At 36.9% G+C, this 22,658-nt stretch overlaps 1 protein-coding gene across 6 annotated transcripts in view; it reads left to right on the forward strand.

Annotated features, from left to right (window-relative positions):
* ERCC6L2 (ERCC excision repair 6 like 2) overlaps positions 1–22,658 on the forward strand; it is a 135,938-nt gene that overhangs the window by 97,794 nt on the left and 15,486 nt on the right. For 5 of the 6 annotated variants that reach the window (XM_045043706.1, XM_011288295.4, XM_019815875.3 and 2 more), the window contains one exon: positions 1,138–1,292. In XM_045043706.1, coding sequence (XP_044899641.1) covers positions 1,138–1,292 — 155 coding nt within the window. Of the gene's footprint in view, positions 1–1,137; positions 1,293–7,869; positions 7,966–22,658 lie in introns of those variants that run through there. The other variant, XM_045043708.1, reaches the window with a different exon arrangement.

The raw sequence follows: 22,658 nt of genomic DNA on the forward strand, positions 1-22,658 counted from the left end.
ATTTTTTGGTACCCTTGTAACTAAGTACTGGACTGTCCTTTGGTGTGTGTGCTACAATTAGATTTAGGTTTGAGGAATTATTGCAGAAACCGTTCTGTAAAAGATCACCTGAGTTTTGTTTTTGTTTTTTACTGTGTAAAAGATGTCAGTAGTGTGGAACTAATGCTATTTTGAATAATGCATAAAACATGTCATCAAAATTAAGAAATCGGAGTAAATGTTCTACCAGAAGAATCCTTGAATCCTCCTGGAGGTTTTAAATTGTTGCCATACACGCTACCTGATGTTTTGAAATTTAGGGAGAATTTTATCTTAGTTGCCCTTTTAGGTACCTTATTTAACAACATCTTGTTTTCTTGTGATTGCCAATTTTGGTTGAGAGAGGTTCAAGACTGAAACAGCACAAGTGTTGAAGGTCAAAACTGAGGTTCATTGCCAGGGATGTTTGTAGGAGCCTTTACAGACCTCAGTTCTAGCCTTCTTTTTTAGGAACACAATTTAAAAGTAGGTTATAGGTACCTAGAAGCAAAGCAATAAAAACTGTAGCCATTTTTTAAACTTCTTTCAGATAAAAGCTGTCAGGTAATTTTTTTCATTCCCTAAAAAGCTCCCAATCTTGACATTCTCTGGACATATGTACAAAAAAGACAGAATACAAAGAGTAAAACTGAACAAAGCCAACCAAATGAAACTCCCTGGTCACAAACCTCACTCTTCCACTCCATTGCTAGATAGATGAGGCTAGACTGCTGTTTAAATTAGTAAAAGAATTTTTAAATCAACAGAAACAACAAATCCATAGAGATGATCCTTCACCATGACTTTTCTCTTCACCAAAACCCCTTATTTCAGGTTTAAATCAAAAGATTTTTACCTAATCTCAGAAGTTCTCATATAGATGAGAATGAAAAGTCATTTCTAAGATAACCTAGACCAATATATTAGGACTCTTTCTCTTTTCAATTTTTTTTTTTAAAGAATACTGTGATGTTAACATACTGATTCAGCGTTTTTCTTGAGGATAAAAAATAAAGCATAACCTCTTTTTAGTGGTATTGCTGATAATTTTTAAAATATATGCGCAACCGTATTGCTTCACAACGAGACATCACTTAATAAACATCAATTACCTCCTAGATGGCGTTCAGGAAGTGGCTTATATTCACTCAAACCAGAATGTGATTGGATCAAGCAAAGCTGAAAATCACATGAGCCGATGGGCAGCACGTGATGTCTTTGAATTGAAGCAGTTTTCCCAGCTTCCTGCTAACATAGCCGTTTGCACTTCTAAGGTAAGAGAACATAGGGTACAGACATCTTTAGTATTTAATCTCATCTTCATAGAAGTTACTTCATAGGATCTTCTCTAAATACTCCCTCGAAAGTAGCTACTTAGACTATAAGTGACATACAAATAAGTATGAAAAACAGAACACCATTTGGAGCACTGTAGTCACTAAATTATGTTTTATATTAAAAGGCAAATCTAGGGGTGCCTGGGTGGCTCAGTTGGTCAAACATCCAACTTTGGCTCAGGTCATGATCTTGCAGTTCGTGGGTTCAAGTCCCACGTTGAGTGCTGTGCTGACAGCTCAGAGCCTGGAGCCTCCGTTGGATTCTGTGTCTTCCTCTCTCTCTGCCCCTCCCCTGCTTGCACTCTGCCTCAAAATAAATAAACATTTAAAAAATGTTTTTAAATAAATAATAAAAGGCAAATCTATATCTAAATGCCTAATAATGTTGAAATATCCCCCCAATAAAAGATTGCTAAAAATTGAGAAATCTGAGGGAATCATGCAGTTAAATCAGAACCAAAACCACTTCTGCTCATACAGAAAAAGAGAAGTGTATAATTAGATGCCCTTCAAAATGTTTCACCCTACATAAAGACATACATGGAAGAACTAGCTGCATACAGAATTTGTGTTTTTAGCAAAAGGATTCATATAATGTTAAAAGTAATAAATACTTTCTATATGATTTTCTCATTTAAAATTGCTGTTATATAAAAATAAGGCTTTACATAAATGTATTTCATTTACACATAGTCACTTTCATCAAATGTCTGAAAAATATTTTTTTCTCTTTGGCTTGCTGTTCTTTATTTCTAAGCTGAGTATCTGAGGATTAGTTTTTCTACCACTTTACCTGTAGGAGTTAAAAGTGGGTACTGTATGTAACAAGGATACATACTTTGTTTCTAGTTAGTTCTACTTTGAAGAATGAAGGGGTAGGGGGGAATGCCTCTGAACTGTCAAGCTGTCTTTATTTATTTGTTCCTCCTCTGGTTCCACAAAGAATTTGGATTGTCTTAACAATAAAATCAGAATACAAAATGAAATTCAGAACCAAGGAAAATACAAATTAAACTGGAAGTTCAGGACTAAAAGAAAGTTAGAATGCAGATATATAAGACATAGTGTTCTTACCTAGATATTTTTTTTTTTTTAATGACAAATTTGATCAAGTTTCTTGGTAGACAAAACAAAGGAAGTAAACCATTTAGTGTTTTCTCAACTACTGCATTTGGAAATGTGTGTGGGCACTTTGGGTGGTCACAGTGACTGAGTGCCCGACTGGCATTAATATCTGAAGGCCAGGGATACTAAATGGCTGTTGTGGGTGGGGGAGTGGGAAGGGCCATCCCACATGCCAAGAATTGTTCTGCTCAAAATGCCATAACACCCTGCTGGGAAACACTGAGCTAAATGGTTGTCCTTAAGAAAAAGGGGGGGGGGGGGAAGCTAGCTCTTCTAGGGAGGAGGAAAACTCTCTTCCAAGCACTTAATTTGAGGAAATTTGTCACCTGGAATTTTAAATGAGGACATTGAATGATCTAGTGAACAGCCAGTTGTCTTATAATATGCTTGGAGTAAATGTAAATAACAGATTTTGGAAGACCGTGCTTTTAGCATTTTTTATTGTAATCCAAAGGGACAATGCAATGCCTGAAGGTATAGTTTCATGACCCAAGTGTGCTGCTTTTTTATATTCTCATTTCATCTAGATACCATTTCTCAACCAACACTGTAGAGAACATTTCTCTACTTTGCCTATCTTGTAGGAACTATCTGAAAAAACTAATCAGCAATATGCTGTGTTTGCCAGAAATCGGCTGTATTAGAGCCAGCAGAATTTCTTAAATAGACAACTGATTTTTTATTAGGGCTTTTTTTTTTCAACCATACCTTTTTTTTTTTTAAATCATGCCCTTATCCAAACAAATTTTAATGTGAAAATGTCACATAATTTGGCAAACCCCTATAGTAGATGTCAATGAAATAATTTAATTGGGTATTGGTTGTTAGTTTATTTACATATTTCTCAGAGAAGAAATTTGCAGCCTCATATGATTCTTCCCACAATGGACCTGAGAAGCAACCCCCTACATATAAAAGCAATAAAATATCCCTTTGGAAACTTCTTCAGGAAAGTTATAAAAATGAAAATGCTAGAAATATGCTTTGCCTTTAATACCAGTAGTTCTGAATCTTTTTTAGCCACAAATTCTTGAGGGCGACAGCACAATCTCATCAGGAACTTTTCACAGTGATTTTCAGAGTGAGACACATTTCTTACTGAGAAACAAGTTGTAATATTCATCCTCTAGGATTTCTAATATGCCCTTTGAGGCTGTATGTCTCCCCGTCACACACAGACCAACTTAGTAAACCTGAAGAAGGGAGTATGAAGAAATGTGTTGCTTAGTGACTAAATCATAGTGGGTGTAAAATATTCAGGGAAGTTTTAAAGCCACTAAGCAGGAGGTCCAATCCCATGCCACCAATGCTAGCAGGCCAAGAACAGTCTGTACAAACACACTGATTACAGTGGCCAACTTCTTTAAATCAATACTTGATACAGTAAAATTCCAACAGAATAAGATTGAGTCCCTCAGATTTTACCTCTACTGTTTAATACATCAGGTTAATAATATGGCTGTACTTTCTTGAAAGTTGTAATGTATTACCTATATGCAAAAATCACCTGGGGACAGTATGTAAACTTAGCATTCAAAAAGAAAAATCTTACTTATTATAAGAAAATCAGAGTTTCCAAAATAGATAGTGCTCATACATATTTATGATGTTCTTAGTTTTTCACCTACCTCAAAAACTAAACCTACTGTATTTTTTACATAAAACTACAACCCCTGAGATATATCTCATACTTTCCTCATTTAGTTTAATTTGTAATAAAGATCTCACATAATGAGTTTCCTTTTCAGTTTGTTGAACTCTGTACTCTTCTGGGGGCAGGAGGAATTTTGATAGCTACAATTAGCCTATGGCCTGCACTCTACTCAGAATGTCAGAGTTTAAATTCTAGCTCTCTCGCATACTTCCTGTGTGACCATGAGAAAGGGACTTAGTTTCTCTGTGCTTCATTTTCTTTGTGTTTAAAATACAAATAATTATACCTCAAAAAGTTGCAAAGACTGAGGTAAAAATGCTCTGAACAGTACCTGACACAAAGTAAGCACTCAATGAATAATAAGTATTGTTATTATTACCACTGGATAAGACTAATGTCAGGTCTCTAATTCTCCTGGAAGGTGGGGCTTAATGAGGAAAAATAATCCATAAATAGTTGTATGCAGCCATATTTAATTATAAATTTTAAAAATGGGTGATATTAGCAGATCTGGGGCTTTGGACTCCCTTTAAAAGGAAAACAAGAAGGGCACCTGGGTGGCTCAGTTGGGTAAGCATCTGACTTTGATTCAGGTCATGATCTCACAGCTCATGAGTTTGAGCCCCGCTTTGGGCTCTGTGCTGACAGCTCAGAGCCTGAGCCTGCTTTGGACTCTGTGTCTCCCTCTCTCTCTGCCCTTCTCTCTCCCTCCCTCCCCGCCTCCTCCCTCTCTCTCTCTCTCTCTCTCTCTCTCTCTCTCTCTCTCTCTGTCTCAAAAATAAATAAACATTAAAAAAGTTTTTTAAATAAAAAAAAGAAAAACAAGAATATTCCTGGTAGAATATCTTTCATAATTTTGTATGTGACTACTGAGTTTTTGCTTATGAAAATAGAAAGCCACTCATTACTTTATATTAGTTTATTTTAGATATTCTGTGTTAGAATTGAAGATAATAGTAACTTTTCTATTTAAAGCTGATAGATTATTTTCTGTTTTGATTCTTCAATTGAAGTAACTGCTTTTAATTCAAGATATTGCCATAGCTGCTGACAGACATTCAAATGAGTGAGACATCACTCTGCCATCAGACTAATCCTTTTGCATTAATCTCTGTACATAATATTCTTGGTTCTCCTCATTATAAGTCTTCTGGAAACTAAAGACTACCTCAGTAATGTCAGGGAAATGGAACAATGATAGTATCATTTTTCTCTTTACTAAAACTACTTATAAAGATGGTTAAATTAAGGATTTCTGAAGATACTTTTAAAAAATACATTATTTTACATATATGAGATATTGACAACATTTCAAAGCCATCTCAGAATTTTTACAAAAAAAAAATGTTCACATTCACTGATTTCATTGTATCTGGTGAAAATTACTTCAGCGCCTTTAATTAGTAAGTCAGTGAAACACACCATCATCTTCGATTAGAGATTCGGGTGTCACTCCCGGAGAGGTTTTGCAGCTTGTAGTGTGTGGTGGGTGGCAACAGTGAATTTGCAGTTTTGAAAAAAAATTAAAAATGGTTAAGGAAGGAAAAGAGAATTAAGGTAAAGGGAAACAAAGCAAGGTAAAAGCAATAGTGTCAGAAATTATCTGCAAACCTCTTGCTTCTAAAGTCTCCAGAAATCCCCAGACCTCCCACCTACAGTACAGTATCTTTCATCTTAGAGCTCATATCCAGAACCTTTATTACTGAGAATTCTTCTGAGTGCTTCTTGTCTGTCACCAAAGTTTTATTAGAGACCTTTGTTTGTGTTTGAAAAGACTGTGTGTGTGTGTGTGTGTGTGTGTGTGTGTGTGTGTGTGTGTGTGGTCTGTGTGTGTCTGTGTGTGTGTCTGCAGCCAGAGGCAGATATGTTGTCTCGTTTCCTAAGAAAAAGAAAACAAATCCTGTTTCTTTGTATGAAGGTAATACGCGATTAGCAAGTGGTCACAATATGCAGATGCTTCACTTTCCAAGGAATACTGTAGTTGAATCCAAGTAAGGGCTTTTAACTAAATTGCAAAGAAATACACTAAATGGAAAAGTTACAAAAGAGAAGTAGTGTATACCACAATCCTTGATAAACTCCTGTGGTCTTCAGAGTTTCTCAGTCCTTTTGATATAATTATTGATAGCCAAAATGACAAGAGCTCTGAACCTGCTTTTCAAATTCAACCATATATTAAGAAGAGGCCTAAAATACACAGTCTTTTCCATGTTGCCTTCGCTTTCTTATAGTTTATACTTTTATAAATTAATTGCTATTTATGTAACATATTTTATAGATGTCTTGAATGAAAACCTGTCTCCCCTATAATAAATTTCTGGTCATACCTTTGTTATTGAGTAATGCAAACTATGTAAGATAAGAACTCGTTTTGCCTTAAATTGTACTTAGATATTTTAGAACCATGTCTGAAGACAGCTTATTTTAAAAGATGAAATGTCTGGTAACAAGAGGGAAAACCTGTATGATTTAGGTCTAACCTCAGACCAGAAAGAAACGCTTTAAGCATTTGAAAGAACTGATAATACCTTTATTAGAGCTAATTTGTTCCTTTAATATATGGAAGTATGTCACAGAATTTAGCTATACCTGTTTGTGATGTGCTGCCTCATTTTTTCAGTCAACTGCATGTTTTCAACTTAAGTATACTTAAAGTTTTCTGAAAAGAAATGTACAAAGACAGCATTCAATTAAGGATTAATCACTATGGCAACTGAGACCTGGTGACTGAGAGGGGGAGGATGTATTCTCACTCAGTTTCCTGCCAGCTGTCATGGTCAACCTCTGCTGCCTGAATCCAAGCCAAAATATAGACTGTGACCAACTCTAAGAAACTATATCTGTATTTTTATAAATTGGTACAAGTATCAGACTATAAAAGAAGACTTAATCCCCTGAATTGGATGACAGACACTTGGCACTCTTGCCAGTGTTTGACAGAGAAATAACGGGTCGCTTTGTAGTAAAACCTGGATTAATAGTAAACCCTTCTTTATGTTATTGCAGTGTGGTGTAAACGAGAGGCCTACGCATGCTGTCGGCCCAGGCCGGAGGGGGGGAGCATGGGGAAGGGTGCCTTTTATAACCCGTGCAGGTTTAAGCACTGTTCAGAATACTGTAAATACAAAATGTCGTGTTAGTAAGAACTCCTCTTTCTTGTATTTGTATTAGGTTGGCATTTTGTAGATTACTTAAAGAAAGGCTCTCTATGAGCTATGGTGGATTTGATTGCAGTATGTTTATACAGCTTTTGGAGTCAGCTAGGAGGGATGGACTGTTTACAATGAAGCAGACTTTGGGGAGATATAGCATTCCATTATCCTATTTTTCAGGATACTGAATGGCATGATGGTTTAAAGTAATCGTTCACAAATGACTGGTTTATGAAGTAGTTGAGTAAGGAAGGTTTATGGTTTCAGCATGTAACGGAATTAACTCTTACTGGGTGGGATTTTTCATGGTTTCATCATTTTTCTTTCTGTAGCTAGATGTTAATTTTATGGTATTTATATTAGAAAGTTATTCCTTCACGTAATCTTAGGAGAGATCAAGAGTGTCTAAATTTTGTGTGTATATGTACGAAATTATGTAACTAGTGTTGGCATGACAAGTTTGATTCTTTGCTAGGATTGATTCAGAAAGATAGTGTATCATTTGTGAAGAACACCTGTTACCTAGTCAGAGCAAGGAGAATCTGCTGTTACCTTTAAACATGCACACCTACTTCCCTCCTAGCTGATGGCTACAAGTAGATGTGGTGTTCTTCCTCACAGTGGTATTACCAGGATTAACAGAGAAACGGGACTACTGACCTGATGTGTACAAAACACATTCAGCTCCTTGTGATAAAGGCATTAAAACTACTCAAAATATAAATTTTTATTTTTTGTAATTATTATTATTGCTTATCAGTAAGGGTGATGAGTGAAACTCCCTCTCTTATTCTCTGAAATGACCCAATACAATTTCTGTTGCTGATAGTACCAATAATACCAATAATAGCATATGTTAGAATACCATAAAAGATATCTCGCATTCTCTAATTGTATAGACAAAGGACCTACCTTGAGCTAGGACTCATTTTTCATGAAGAATTCTATAGAAAAAAATTATATTTGAAAGCAATTATTAACTAATTTCACAATGAACTGAACTGAGAAAAAATAATCTTTGCCTATCAGGAAATAGTTGTATTCTAACTCTCCCAGCTGGCCATTGTTCCAATTGCACAGTAGATAGATGTCGCTTCTTGGAACAATTTCTCTGTTTAAATAGCTGGAATATTGGGGCGCCTGGGTGGCGCAGTCGGTTAAGCGTCCGACTTCAGCCAGGTCACGATCTCGCGGTCCGTGAGTTCGAGCCCCGCGTCGAGCTCTGGGCTGATGGCTCAGAGCCTGGAGCCTGTTTCCGATTCTGTGTCTCCCTCTCTCTCTGCCCCTCCGCCGTTCATGCTCTGTCTCTCTCTGTCCCAAAAATAAATAAATGTTGAAAAAAAAATTTTAAAAAAAATAAAAAAAATAAATAAATAGCTGGAATATTAATTCTAAATAGTTAAAAAATACTGTTTCTTCAAATAATGCCTTCTCATTAACAATATAAAAGCTTAGAGATATAAGACCTCATGAACTCTGATTGACTTTACCTCATGACTTAAAGAAATTTAAGCACTTAATAGCCCTTTTCAACGTATATTTTATCCTTCTATGAAAACCAGTTAGCAATTGGAATGGCCACTTAATGGAAATACCTATTGCCTTTTCATCTGAGAATCTTGTTTCTAAACATATGAATTCTGAATTTTTATAGGATGAATGAGGCAAAATTATAAGACTAGCAAAACATAGTATTTCAGAATTTGGAGGATTCTTGGAGACTATTTAATGCAAAAGTATTTTACTGATTTTTAATTTTTTTTTAAATTTTTTTTTCAACGTTTATTTATTTTTGGGACAGAGAGAGACAGAGCATGAACGGGGGAGGGGCAGAGAGGGAGGGAGACACAGAATCGGAAACAGGCTCCAGGCTCCGAGCCATCAGCCCAGAGCCCGACGCGGGGCTCGAACTCACAGACCGCGAGATCGTGACCTGGCTGAAGTCGGACGCTTAACCGACTGCGCCACCCAGGCGCCCCTCATTTTACTGATTTTTAAAAATGAGAGGGTGACTTCCCTCAGGCTCAATAGTGTCAGTCAATTTAAATCCTTAGTCTTTCAATCCATCTATCTTCTCTTGTGCCTTTTTCCTCAGTTTCTTTGGCTTCTATTTTGTTCTGGTGGTTTTACTTTTTTTTTTTTTTTCCTCCATTTTACTTTTCAAATATGACAAATCAGTCTGATTTTTCAAAATAACTTGCTTGTGAAGAATCACCCTCACTTTAGCAGTTAAACAAAAAAATTAAGTGGACTGAATGTATCCTTCACTTTAAAAAATATTTTGTTAGATAGTTAAAGCTCTGGACTCAAGAAATAACAGTCACACTGTTGGCACTATCTACTGTGCCAAAGATGTTTTGGCAAAGGCATAATTTTTTGCTTTTTTCTCTTATGCTTTTTCTCCACCAGGAATAACCTTGAGCCTTAATTTTTTCATCCCCCCAAATCTCCATATCTCTTTACCTTTCAGAACCTACCTCAGATCCTGTTGTCTCTTCCACAAAGCCTGACCCAGCTTCTCCCTAAGTTGGAACTAAGATGTCCTTCTTCTTACACTGTTTCTGCTTCACCCAGTAGTACTTTCTATGGCCTGTTATTCTAAAATATGACTTCCAAATTTGTTTTATAAGTACACATCTTCTTCTTCTTTTCTAATGAAACTCTGGACTTCTAAATAGCAGGATATATCCCTGACTCATTTTTGATAACCACAGAGATTTAAAATAGTGTCTTTTATATATATATATATATAATTGATACCTTATGAATAAATTTATGTTTTCAGTTGCAGTAAGGTTACAGTGAACCCATCACTATGTTTTGAGAATTTTAAGTGGTTTACACTATTCCATGAACAACTTTCCTGGTTTTCCTGGAAATCCTCTGCAGATGACTTAAACGTTGTCAGAGCTACCACTGGACAATTAATTGAGCCAGGGAAAATGGTCCCTCCTTATTGAATGAGAAGTATTCTCAGGTTGCCTGGCACCCATGCTCTTCAATAAATTTACTCGGTCTACACCTCTATATCCATATCATCTACTGTCTGATCCTCCACTCCAGGTGGACCCAATTCAAGTTCCACTTCCCTTCATAAAGCCTCAGTCTTCAGAGATCACTCTGTTCCAAGTTCCCTTCACACCCATACTCTGCGCCAGTCATCATTGTAGACACGGTGGACGCCATATTAGTGTTGCTTACCTCAAATGTGTTTGTTCTCTCCTTGGGTAGGTTACAGGCTGCTTAAGGATTAGGACCATTGTGTACACTTTCGTAAACACCACAGCCTAGCAACAGGCAGCACAGAGTGGGAGTGCAGAAAATGATGGTCACTTGAATTCCTGCATGAAAGTATTACATAAGGCACAACCATCTTCACCATGAAGTCAAGGCTTCTCAAGTCTTAGCTCCACAAGTTGACGTTAAATAGAGTACACTGGCAGATCATGTAAAGATCTTAGTCATTTCAGAGCAGCATAAATGCTGGTATTCTTCATTTGCACTCCATATGTGCCATTTGTTGGCTGCAGTGCTGGTATTGGAAACCCACTCAAGAAGGGAGAACATGGGTAACAGTGCCAGAAAAGATATCCCTACCCATTTATGACTTTGTGAGCTTTCCTCATCTAGCAGTAATACATCTAAACAATCACTTAGGACCTCAAGTTTCTGCCTTCCAAAGTTATGTGAAATGTCTTATCGTGCTTCTTTTCCATGGCACATAAGGCCGATCTCAATTTGGCCCTAGCCTGCTTTTTCATTCTCATTCTGAGACACTCATTCAAAATTATTGATACTCTGTACCAGGCACTGTGCTAGACACTGGGGGTGTAAAGATGAACAGACTCTTCTGGTCAGCTTTCAGACTGTGAACCAGTCTACGGGCACACCGTGGACTTTTACCCTGCCATACCTTTGCTCCTGTGCTGCTTTTGCATTCCATTTCACCTGTGTCTGCTTATTGAACTCCTTCCCCTTGTATCATCAAAGACAGCTGTCCCCTAAGGCCTCTCCAAAGCAGTGTAAATGTCTTCTTCATCTTCATTTTTACGTGTGTGTATCTGCTATAGTACTTACCATTGTATTATGTGATACTGTATATATGTCTACAGGATACTTTCAGCTGCAAGGAATAGGATAACCATCTACAATTAGCCTATACAAACAGGCACATGAAAAGATGCTCAACATCACTAATCATCAGGGAAATGCAAATAAAAAATACAATGAGATATCACCTCACACCTGTCAGAATGGCTAAAATCAGAAACACAAGAAACAACAAGTGTTGGTGAGGACATGGAGAAAAAGGAACCCTCGTGCACTGTTGATGGGAATGCAAACTGGTACAGCCACTACAGAAAACAGTAGGGAGGTTCCTCAAAAAATTTAAAAAAATAGATCCAGTAATTCCACTACTGGGTATTTGTCCCCCCCCCCCAAAAAAAATGAAAACACTAGTTCAAAAAGATAGATGCACCCTTATGTTTATTGTAGCATTATTTACAGTGGCAGAGATAGGGAAGCAACACAAGTGTCTATCAATAGATGAATGGATAAAGAAGATGTGGTGTATGCACACAATGGAATTTTACTCAGCCACAAAAAAGAATGAGATCTTGCCATTTGCAAACAACATGAATGGACCTAGAGGACACTATGCCAAGTAAAATAAGTCAGAGAAAGACAAACACCATATGACTTCACTTACATGTGGAATGTAAAAAACAAAACAAACGAATAAACAAAAAGCAGAAACAGACCCATAAATACAGAGAACAAACTGATAGTTGCCAGAGGAAAGAGGGTGGGGGGATGGGCAAAATGGGTGAAGGAAAGTGGGAGATACAGGCTTCCAGTTCTGGAATGAATAGTCCCAGGGCTGAAAGGTACAGCATAGGGAATACAGTCAATGGTATTATAATAGTGGTGACAGATGGTAGCTACACTTGTGGTGAGCCTAGTACAATGTATAGACATATCAAATCACTATGAAACTAATGTAACATTGTATGTCAGTTATATTTCAATAAAGATAATTGATTAATTAATAAAAGTGACCTATACAGTGGGCCATTAACTAGTTCACATAATGGCAAGCCTGTTGAGGGGTATTTCTAGGTTTTGTGCTATAGCCCAATGACATCATAAGGATTCAGGCTTTCTCATTTTCTGTGTCATTGGCCTTGGTAAGTCAACATTTAGTGCCTGGGCCTTTTGACTCATGTTGCAGGATGACCACTGCGTCTCAAGAACTCATTCTCTTATACAAATGCATCATCCAAAGACAGAAAGGTATGGTTCTCTCATACATGTCTCCTTTTGTTGAGGAGAACAATCTTTGTTGCAAAACATGACTAGCTTGCCTAATCCCCATTTATTCCCCACCCCCCAGCCCCCCCACCCCGAGAACTGAGAGAGCAATCCACCATCCCGGAGCACATCTCTAAGAGAACTCCAATTTTGTTCAGACAACAAAGAAAGTAACAGTGGCTGTTGATAGGCCATCAACAATGTCTGCCATTATATTCCTGGTTAGACTGTGAAACTCATTTGTGTTAGGAATGGAAGCTTATTCTCTTATTCCCTGGAGCTAGAACAGTACCTGGTACATAGATATTCAATCAGAGCTTACTGATTTTAATTGAATTTCTAGTAGCTATTAAATACAGCCTTCTCAAATAGAGTCTACAAATAAAAAATGTGAGGAATTACTCTAATTTTTAATATGAACATGAATTCTTGTGCAGTGGAGTGGCTTTAGGCAGGATAAATATGTTTGAACTGTGGTCCCTAATCAAACATTGGAATTTGTGATATTTTTGCAATTTTCCTGATGAGGATAATATCCCCTTTAACATGACCAGAGTCAGCTCTCACCACTTTTATGTTAAGATTGTTGGTAAGCTGATGTTTTATTTTAAAGGTACTCTTGAGGCGCCTGGGTGGCTCAGTCGGTTGAGCGTCCAGCTTCGGCCCAGGTCATGATCTCATGGTCTGTGAGTTCGAGCCCCGCGTCGGGCTCTGTGCTGACAGTTCAGAGCCTGGAGCCTGCTTTGGATTCTTTGTCTCCCTCTCTCTCTGCCCCTCCCCTGCTCATGCTCTGTCTCTCTCTCTGTGTTAAAAACAAATAAAACATTAAAAAATTAAAAAAAAAATTTTTTAAATAAAAAAAGGTACTCTCATCTCATAGCCAAGTTACTATCAGAATCAACTTTCAATTAATCTGTAAACAATTTTCATGACTGTAGCAGCAACTGCTTAAAAAATGGAATTGGAAAGCCATAACCTGCTTTTTATTCAGCATATAAGGCTATCTCTTACTGTTTGCCAGGTGAAGTAATGAATACCTTAAGAGGAAGAACTTTTTGCTTTTGGTAAATTGTCTTCCAAAAATTTTTCTTACTTGCGTTATGTTTTTTCATCCAACATTCATTTATTGAAAGGCTGTCAGCTAAATGACTCAGGACTCAATATGAAAAAATATATATATGGTTGCTCTCTGTGTTAGAGGCATGTATAGCTCCAGTTACATAGGTAAGGTCTAAGCAATCAAAATCGTTTCCAATAGAATAGGGGCCCTACCTATTCAAAGAGAGCCCCCTGGTCTTGTATTCCTTTGGTGGGTGAAATTAGGATTTTTGGCCTACATGCAAACATTGTTGCTGCTTGGTTTGGTATGTTGTATGTGATTATATAGCATTTTAAATAAAGGTAGATTCCATTTATATAATAAAGCTATCAAATGAGAAATTGAAATAACAATGCAAGAAAAAAAAAGTATGCAAGGAAAGTCTCATGAATCTGGACCTTCAAGCATGGGTAGAACTATGTTGGGCAGAAGGCAAGGCTGAGGAAATTTGGCTCCAGAAATGAATATCCATGATGTGTTTGGCAGTAGTGAGAAGATTAGCCTAACCAAGCCAGCATCTATTGGACATCAGGAAGAGTAAGACTGCATTGAGGGAACACATCATGAAAGGCCTTGCATGTAGAGAAATAATCAAAAGATGTTAAACTGACCTGAACAGACTGAAATGTTAGAGTTTATACTCCGACAAGTAACTTTCAACATGTGCATAATATCTAACCATTCCCTGGTGAAGAAGGCTAAGAGCCAGGCCTGGAGCTGGTAATCATTATTCCAGACAGAAAGACCCTTCTGTTTTCACTCAAGAAGTGGGGAAGCCTTTTCCTGTGTGTAGGCATAAAGCTGGGTAAAACCAGAATCCACTCTCGATCATCCTGGTCAGAGTTTCCAGCATAGAGGTATCATGTATGTGCTGATTGAAGGCATGTCAGCTTATTGTAGATGACCAGTTCCCAAAATGTGGTCCATGGACCCCTAAGATACCTGAGACTCCTTCAGGGGTCTGCAAGGTCCGAACTATTCTCAGAATAACTTGAAGCGCCCTTTTCACTTGCTGACATTGCACAAATGGTGTAAAAGTAATGGTGAGAAAACTGCTGGCAGCTTATCATGAATCATTCAGTGGCCCCAAATCATACCTAGTAGTCTCTGGATTCTGTACATACTTGCAGGACAAGGAAGCTAGTTTCTCTGATGAATATCTTTTTTTTTTTTAACATTTATTTATTTTTGAGACAGAGAGAGACAGAGCATGAACGGGGGAGGGTCAGAGAGAGAGGGAGACACAGAATCTGAAACAGGCTCCAGGCTCTGAGCTGTCAGCACAGAGCCCGACGCGGGGCTCGAACTCACGGACTGCGAGATCATGACCCGAGCTGAAGTTGGCCGCTTAACCGACTGTCTGATGAATATCTTTGATTGATTTTTATCCTTGATAAAAATGGCTCGTTTTATCAAATCTCAACCTTTTATACTCATCTTTCATTCTATTCTGTTTGCTAAAATAGGGAGTGTACATAAGCACTTGTACACCTGAGCTGCAAAGTGAACTAGCCACCTTTTTTTTTTTAATAAAACATCGTTTGTACTTGAAAGAATGGCTGACAGACAGACTGGTTATTTGGATTTGGTAGGTAATTTCTTAAAAATGAACCTAGTGAGTTTGGTACTTCAAGGAAACCAGTGGGCATGGACGTGTTGCCAGGGATAAATTCAAGCTTTCAATTAAAATGTTGAAAATCTTGTATCTTCTACCATGACCATGACACATTCCCCATACTTACATATTTTTTCCTGATGCAATAGGTGGTGATAACAACAAATATGACTTACCAATGCTGTGTAATTGAATGTGTCACATTTTAAAGATCTACATAACTCAGTTCATTGGTATTTCCAAATGACCAAGTGAATATCACTGTCATGCTTGGGGGAAAAAATCCGGCCAAAGTACAACATATGCCAATGAATTTTAATAATGTAAAAATTTACTGGTATGGTTTCAGATTTTACATGAAACTAACCTTAACTGAGTTTTGATATAGAATCAAAAATATTTACAGTTATCTGAAAAGGCCATTAAAATATTCTTCCCTTTTCTAACGACATGTCTACATGATGCTGATTTTCTTCATATACTCCAACCAAAACAACCTTGTTGCAACAGATTGAATGCAGAAGCCAGATATGAGACTCTAGCTGTCTTTTATTAATCCAGATGTTAAAGATAGTTACAAAAATATAAAAACAATAGCCACTATTCATGTTAATTTTTTGTTTGCTTGGAAAATGTAAAATGTTTTGGTGTTATTGTTGTTAAAAAAGTTATTCAGGGGCAGCCTGGGTGGCTCAGTCAATTAAGCATCCAACTCTTGATTTTGGTTAAGGTCACAATCTCACAGTTCGTGATATCAAACCCTGATTCAGGCCCCACACTGATGGTGCAGATTCTCTCTCTCCCTCTCTCTCTGCCCCTCCCCTGCTTGTGTCATGCAAGTGCATGTGCACATGCTCACTCTTGCAAAATAAATAAACATTTAAAAATAAATAAAAATAAAAAGAGTTTTTCAGATTAACATGTAATTGGCTTATTGTTATTTTTTTTTTAATAATTTATTTTGGGGAGAGTACAAGTGGGGGAGGGGCAGAGAGAGGGGGACAGAGGATCCGAAGCCGGCTCTGCTCTGACAGTGCAGCGCCCAATGTGGGGCTCGAACTCACAAACTGCGAAATCATGACCTGAGCTGAAGTCAGACGCTCAACTGAGCCACCCAGCTTATTGTTATTTTTAATGGATTAACTAATATTTTTGAATGTTTAATAGGTAAAACACACACAAACAAAAGCTCTTTGGGGTCCTTAATAATTTTTAAAGTGTAAAGAGGTTTTAAGACCCATAGTTTCAGAACTGCCATCTTGGACCATATGAAGAGAGGATCCTGATCATTAAATTCACTTCTAGTGGGATATACTTTTAATTGGCCTTTTTCTCTGTGTAAAAGCTTTACTTCCTTTTCTACAGGATTCAAGAAGGCACATCAGAATGGTGTGGCCATACAGAATCCACTCTAATTTGCTAATTTCAGTACTTTATTATTAATAATAATCAAATTTCAGTACTTTATTATTAATAATAATCTGCATCAAATAATAATCTGCATCAAACATCACAGCTAATTGCAATGTCTCTCATTTGGGACATGCTTGAAATGATCTTCCCAAGATGCTAGAGAACCATTGGTGGCTTTGTCAGCCTACATTTAGAAGCCTTAACTCCAGCCAGAGGCCTGAAGGAAGCAAGGGAGGAGCCTAAGCTCCCTGTGGGAAATGCCAGCTGCTGAAAAGGCAGGTAGGGACAGATTCCTGCCAAGGAAGGCTTTCTTTAAATATTTTTCCATCAGCACCACCTTCTGTGATCTTTTCACATACCAGGTATTATTAATATTAAGTACAGGACCTTCAAATGGTCTTTAGATAAAGTTTTACCATAATGCAAGTAATACATATAAAGATTTGAAACTGTGTCAGGGCTACAAGATGCTAAGGACCTACTGATTACTACTTTCTCAAGATCTTATAAGGACTGCTAGAACTGTGAATTTTATTTTGTTTTTTTTTAATGTTTATTTTTGAAAGAGAGAACACAAGCAGGGGAGGGGCAGAGGGAGAGAGGGAGACACAGAATCCAAAGCAACCTCCAGGCTCTGAGCTGTCACCATAGAGCACAGCATAGGACTCCAACTCATGAGCAGGGAGGTCATGACCTGAGCCGAAGTCGGATGCTCAACCAACTGAACCACCCAGGCGCCCCAGAATTGTGAATTTTAAATATGAAAGAGACCAATGGGAGTCCCTGATCCAAATTCCTACCCCCTTAGGTCCTGATCCCCAAATCACTCATTATCCCCCAGGGTAATGAGGCTCAAAAAGTTAACAAAACTTCCCCAGTTTCCTCTGGACCCTAGGGCCCAAGGTGCTGAGTCCAGTGCTCTGACTGCCACTGTCTCACCTGGCCTGTTCTCACAGATGACTGTTCTGGCAGTGTCTTCAGGGTCACAGATCCCAAGGAGATGGGGCTTTTCTATTTCTGTTTGCAGTGTGTGCTGCATGCCCCATAATACTCACCTGCTCTCCCAGGGTTAGATATATACGTCTATCAGATAATGAGAAATGGACTGTTGTGGATAAAAAAGGAACCTAGGCTCAGGACACCCATTATAAAGTTGTTCTGTTGTGACTCACTTAGAAAGCAAAATACTATTAAAAATATAGAGAGATATAGATACAGGTAGAGATACATAGATATAGCTGGATTGTAAGTATTACTTCTTCCAGGAGTAAAGCAGAATGGCAATAACAACGCCCCCAAAAAGATTTTGGATTTGAATCTAAGTGGGGTTTTTTTTTCAGATTTGAATGTCATTTTTAAACATGCAGAAAATTTGACTTTAATATGTATTTGTGGTGGGTCCTCTAACCACCTGGCTTTCAACCAGAGGATGAGTAAAGACAATTCAGGAGTAGCTCATAGTTGCCTTAGGCTTTCCTGAATATTGGAAAACTGCATTTACAGGAATATTTCCTACCTCCAGGCAAAAATCTTGAATGATTACTTTCAGGATAGGAGCTTTTTCACACCTGTGCAAAGACCCTTAAAAGTTTTTGTCCTTTTAGACACTCAGATGCCATTTGAATGAATGTATTTACATGTGCTATATATTTTTATAGTACTCCTGATTCCCTGCTTTGCAAAGACAAAGAAGTTTATGACTTCTTATGTGTTTATAGAGTTTGGCCCTTACCCAAAGGGAGATTTCTTTTTTAATCTTTTGTTTGAACAGATGTGTAAACAAAAGCATTGCTGCCTCTCAGACTTCACTATTTAAGATTTAATGAAGAAAAAAAAGAACACTGATTTTTTTTTCTAGTCTTTATGGCAAAGTTGGTGTGATCAGGACATTGTGAGAACCTGTGGCTACATGGTGCACCCACACCCACACATGGCAGTGACTGTAGAGTGGCTTGTGAGGCTCTGTGCCATTCTCAGGAACAAGGTGTAGACCAAGAGCTTTCCTATAATGGGCAGATACTCTGGTGATCTTAGAATCCAAACTCAGGCTTCTCAGTGGGTCCAAGCCATCAGGACCTTCCAATCCCTTTGAAAGTCTCTCTCTTTCCAGTTTTGTCAATGACTAATCAAACCTAAACATCTGGTTATGGGGGAAAAAAGAAAACAAAACAAAACAGTGAATGTGTCTGTTACATATCTATTGCTCCTTGTTCTGGTATATGTTCTACAGGGTGTTTTTTTGGAGAGACCAACTTAGCAGACAGAGCCATTCTAAAATTGCTTAATAAAACTTTTCCATAATTCCCAGTGGCCCACTATGATAAGGCTACCCATCCTATGAGGCTGTTCTGCATTGTACCTTATCCCTGCCCAGGCTTCCTCCGTGGAGGGTATGCATAGATGAGCAGGGAGGAAGAGTCACAGTGTCTGCATTGGCTCTGGCTGTGTCTCCAGGAATTAGCCCTGAGGAGCTTTAGAAAGATGGCAGATTTCTTCACTGGATTATTTGAATGGATAAAGAAATTGTGGTTTATATACACAGTGGAGTACTACTTGGCAATGAGAAAGAATGAAATATGGCCTTTTGTAGCAACATGGATGGAACTGGAGCGTGTTACGCTAAATGAAATAAGCCATACAGAGAAAGACAGATACCATATGTTTTCACTCTTATGTGGATCCTGAGAAACTTAACAGAAGACCATGGGGGAGGGGAAGGAAAAAAAAAAAGAGAGGGAGGGAGGCAAACCATAAGACACTCTTAAAAACAGAATAAACTAAGGGTTGATGTGGGGTGGGAGGCAGGGGAAAGTGGGTGATGGGCATTGAGGAGGGCACCTGTTGAGATGAGCACTGGATGTTGTATGGAAACCAATTTGACAATAAATTTCATATTCAAATAAATTAATAAATCAATAAATAAATACTTTAAAAAAAGATGGCAGAAATTACAATAATATTTCTCTTGCTAAAATGGGAATTGGAGGCTGTTCATGATTCCTTTTGAAACTCACTGTCCTGGATTGTTCTGTTTCTTGCCCCCACTTGTTACAGGTAGGTGGCTATAGGACAGATTGATCCCCATCAGCTCTGCTCATTTCCTTGCTATTCCTATCTAGGTGCTCTCTGCAGTTCTTCAGTAATTTACCTCCAAAGTTGTTGGGTTTTTTTTTTTACCTCAAAGACTGTTAGTAGAAAATTTTGTTGTTTTTTTAACTTAAACATTCTCTGCACTATTCCCAGTGAAGCTTCCTAGTACATAAAGATAGATTTCCTACATAGCAAATAGAAACATGCTAATGTAATCATATGGCTATGAGGTAAGAGGAATGTTCTTTTTTTCTTTTCTCAGCACATTGACAGTAAAGATTGCTATCTTTAAACTTTTTAAGAGTCAGTTTTATTTTTCTTACTTTCATATTGAAAATCTATATATACTTTATCTCCTTTTTAGTTTTGCCTTTCAAAAAATAACTCTTATTTCATTTAAAGTAATGTAACTTGGCTTAGATCTAATGCCTTGAAACACAGAATTTTGGTTCAAAGGCAAAAGAGTATTATCAAAAGTTATTTGAATCTTTCTTACTATTGATCTTTAGAGCAATGAGTAAGATAAGGAACTTTCCTCATAGAACCAACATAAACCTAAAACTTCTCAGTAAGAAATAAATTATACAGAATTATATACAGTTGCTTAGGTCTACTGTGGATTCATTTGGGCTACTCTATAAGAAGGAATTTTTCCCTACAAAAGTGCTCTCTTATTCACTATAATCCTAATGTAGATCTTTTATAATTTAAAATAATTATAGGTTTTATTTTTTAGAATGTATACATTGTACATTTTTTTATATTTTTTACAAAATATACATACATGTATACATGTATACAAAATACATTTTTTATATTTTTGTTTTTGTTTTTTTTGAGAGAGAGTGCACCCACACATGCATATTTGCACATGAGCAAAGGAAGGGCAGAGGGAGAGAGAGAGAGAGAGAGAGAGAGAGAGAGAGAGTCCTAAGCAGGTTCCGTGCTGTCAGTGCACAGCCCTACACAGGGGCATGACCCCACAAACTGTAAGATAATGACCTGAACCGAAATCAAGAGTTGGATGCTTCAGCCACCCAAGCACCCCTGTACATTTTTAAGTAGTAATTTTTATGATATATTTTCAAACACAATTTACAGACAAATCAGAAAAATCAATAATGATTTTATAACTTCATGAAAATTAAATCAAAGGTGATATTCATAAAGTCTTTGAAGTGAGCCATTTCCAAGTTAAGCATTTAACTGTGAATAGATGAGGAGACTATTTTGGCCAAAATATATTAGAACAATTATCCTTTACAGAAATGATATATACTTAATGTTTTAACTGAATTAAACAATTTTTATATTTATGAACTTTAGTTTTAATAATAAATCATTATTTTTGTAAAAACAGCATATCATGTGTTTAAATTCTTAATTATATGAATGAGATTAGGATTTACCATAATCAGACATAGCCTGTCTTTTACCTTTTTAGCCCTGGTTAACTGTGGTCTGAAGGGGGACAGTTTTTCCTTTACTTTTTCAGTTCTCAACTGATGGCTGCATATAGTATGTGTATGTCCAAAGGAGGAAGACATATTACCACCCATAGATTAGAATGATTATTTCAGAATTCTCCGATAAATCCAGCTTCTTCTTAAGTATCCCCCCATTTCCATTCAACTAATCTCATCATCAAATGAATTTTTAACTGTATTTTTACATTTCCTAGGGGTAAACCACTTACTAGATTTTATTTTTAATAAAGATTCCACAAATTGAATTTGATTTTTTTCATAAAAACACTATAGTAGAAACACCTAACAATACCCAATAGCTTAGGCAAATAATCATGAATGTAGCAATTACTAAGTTATAAATTATACTCTAATAGTGTCAAGCTTTCTAAAATACTTAGCAGAAATATTTATACAATACAATGTACAAAGTTCTTATCTTTATATTTCCTTATTATTATAATCATAAATTGTAATATGACGAAAAACTCATCAGAATCACAGAATATAGAAGTACTTCCTCAAGGCAAATCTTGATGTATAGTTTTGAAGAAACTTTTTAAGAAAACATTAGGAACAGTTAGGGGCTTTTGCAGAAACTGGCATTTCTTTCTTATTCAGGTCATGATTGCAAAATTTCCTTTTAAATACAGGCATAGTATTCCAGTTGTTGGCCATTCTACTCTTTAGCAGAAAGAGGAGTGGATTTATTTTGCTTTCTTTAGCAAGCAACCTCACCCTCTCTCCTAGTGTTAAGGAGGGACAGTATTGTCTTTTAAATTCCTAATCCAGTCTTTTTTACTGAACTTTTCATTACTCGAGCCTTTATAACTGTTGCTACTTCATTGTGTTGCCTCAGTGTCATATGATTTCACAGCTTTGACATAAGTGGTAATGAATGAGTTTGAGTCCAATTCACATAATCTGGAAACTTTTCATCTTGGCCATAGGCCTTGAATTTTGCTTTATGGCATAACTATCACTGCAATTGGAACTAAACTTTGGAACTTTTTTCCTTGTATCCACTATTGTAAAGGATACCATTTTACTATAAAGTAGTGAAACCAGCTTTGTAACAAGGCCACTAAAATGTTTATTAAGTTAATTAACAAACAAAATTTTGTTTACAATCTTGTTTCAGTACAAAGTACTCTACTAAAATGAACCTATCTGAACCTAGATAGATTTTTGTTTGTTTGTTTTTAATGAAGGATAGGGTATTAAGCCCATGTGTGAAAAGAATGATTATCTAACACAATCAAGTTTTTAAATATAGAATTCTTGGCAAAATTAAAGATCCACCTGTTTGATACCTGTGTTGAAAAGCTGAATTTTCCTGAAGAATTTATAAAACTGACTTAAAAAAAATGTATCCA

This window comes from Felis catus, chromosome D4, assembly GCF_018350175.1.
Source record: "Felis catus isolate Fca126 chromosome D4, F.catus_Fca126_mat1.0, whole genome shotgun sequence".
Classification (NCBI taxonomy): Eukaryota; Metazoa; Chordata; class Mammalia; order Carnivora; family Felidae; genus Felis; species Felis catus.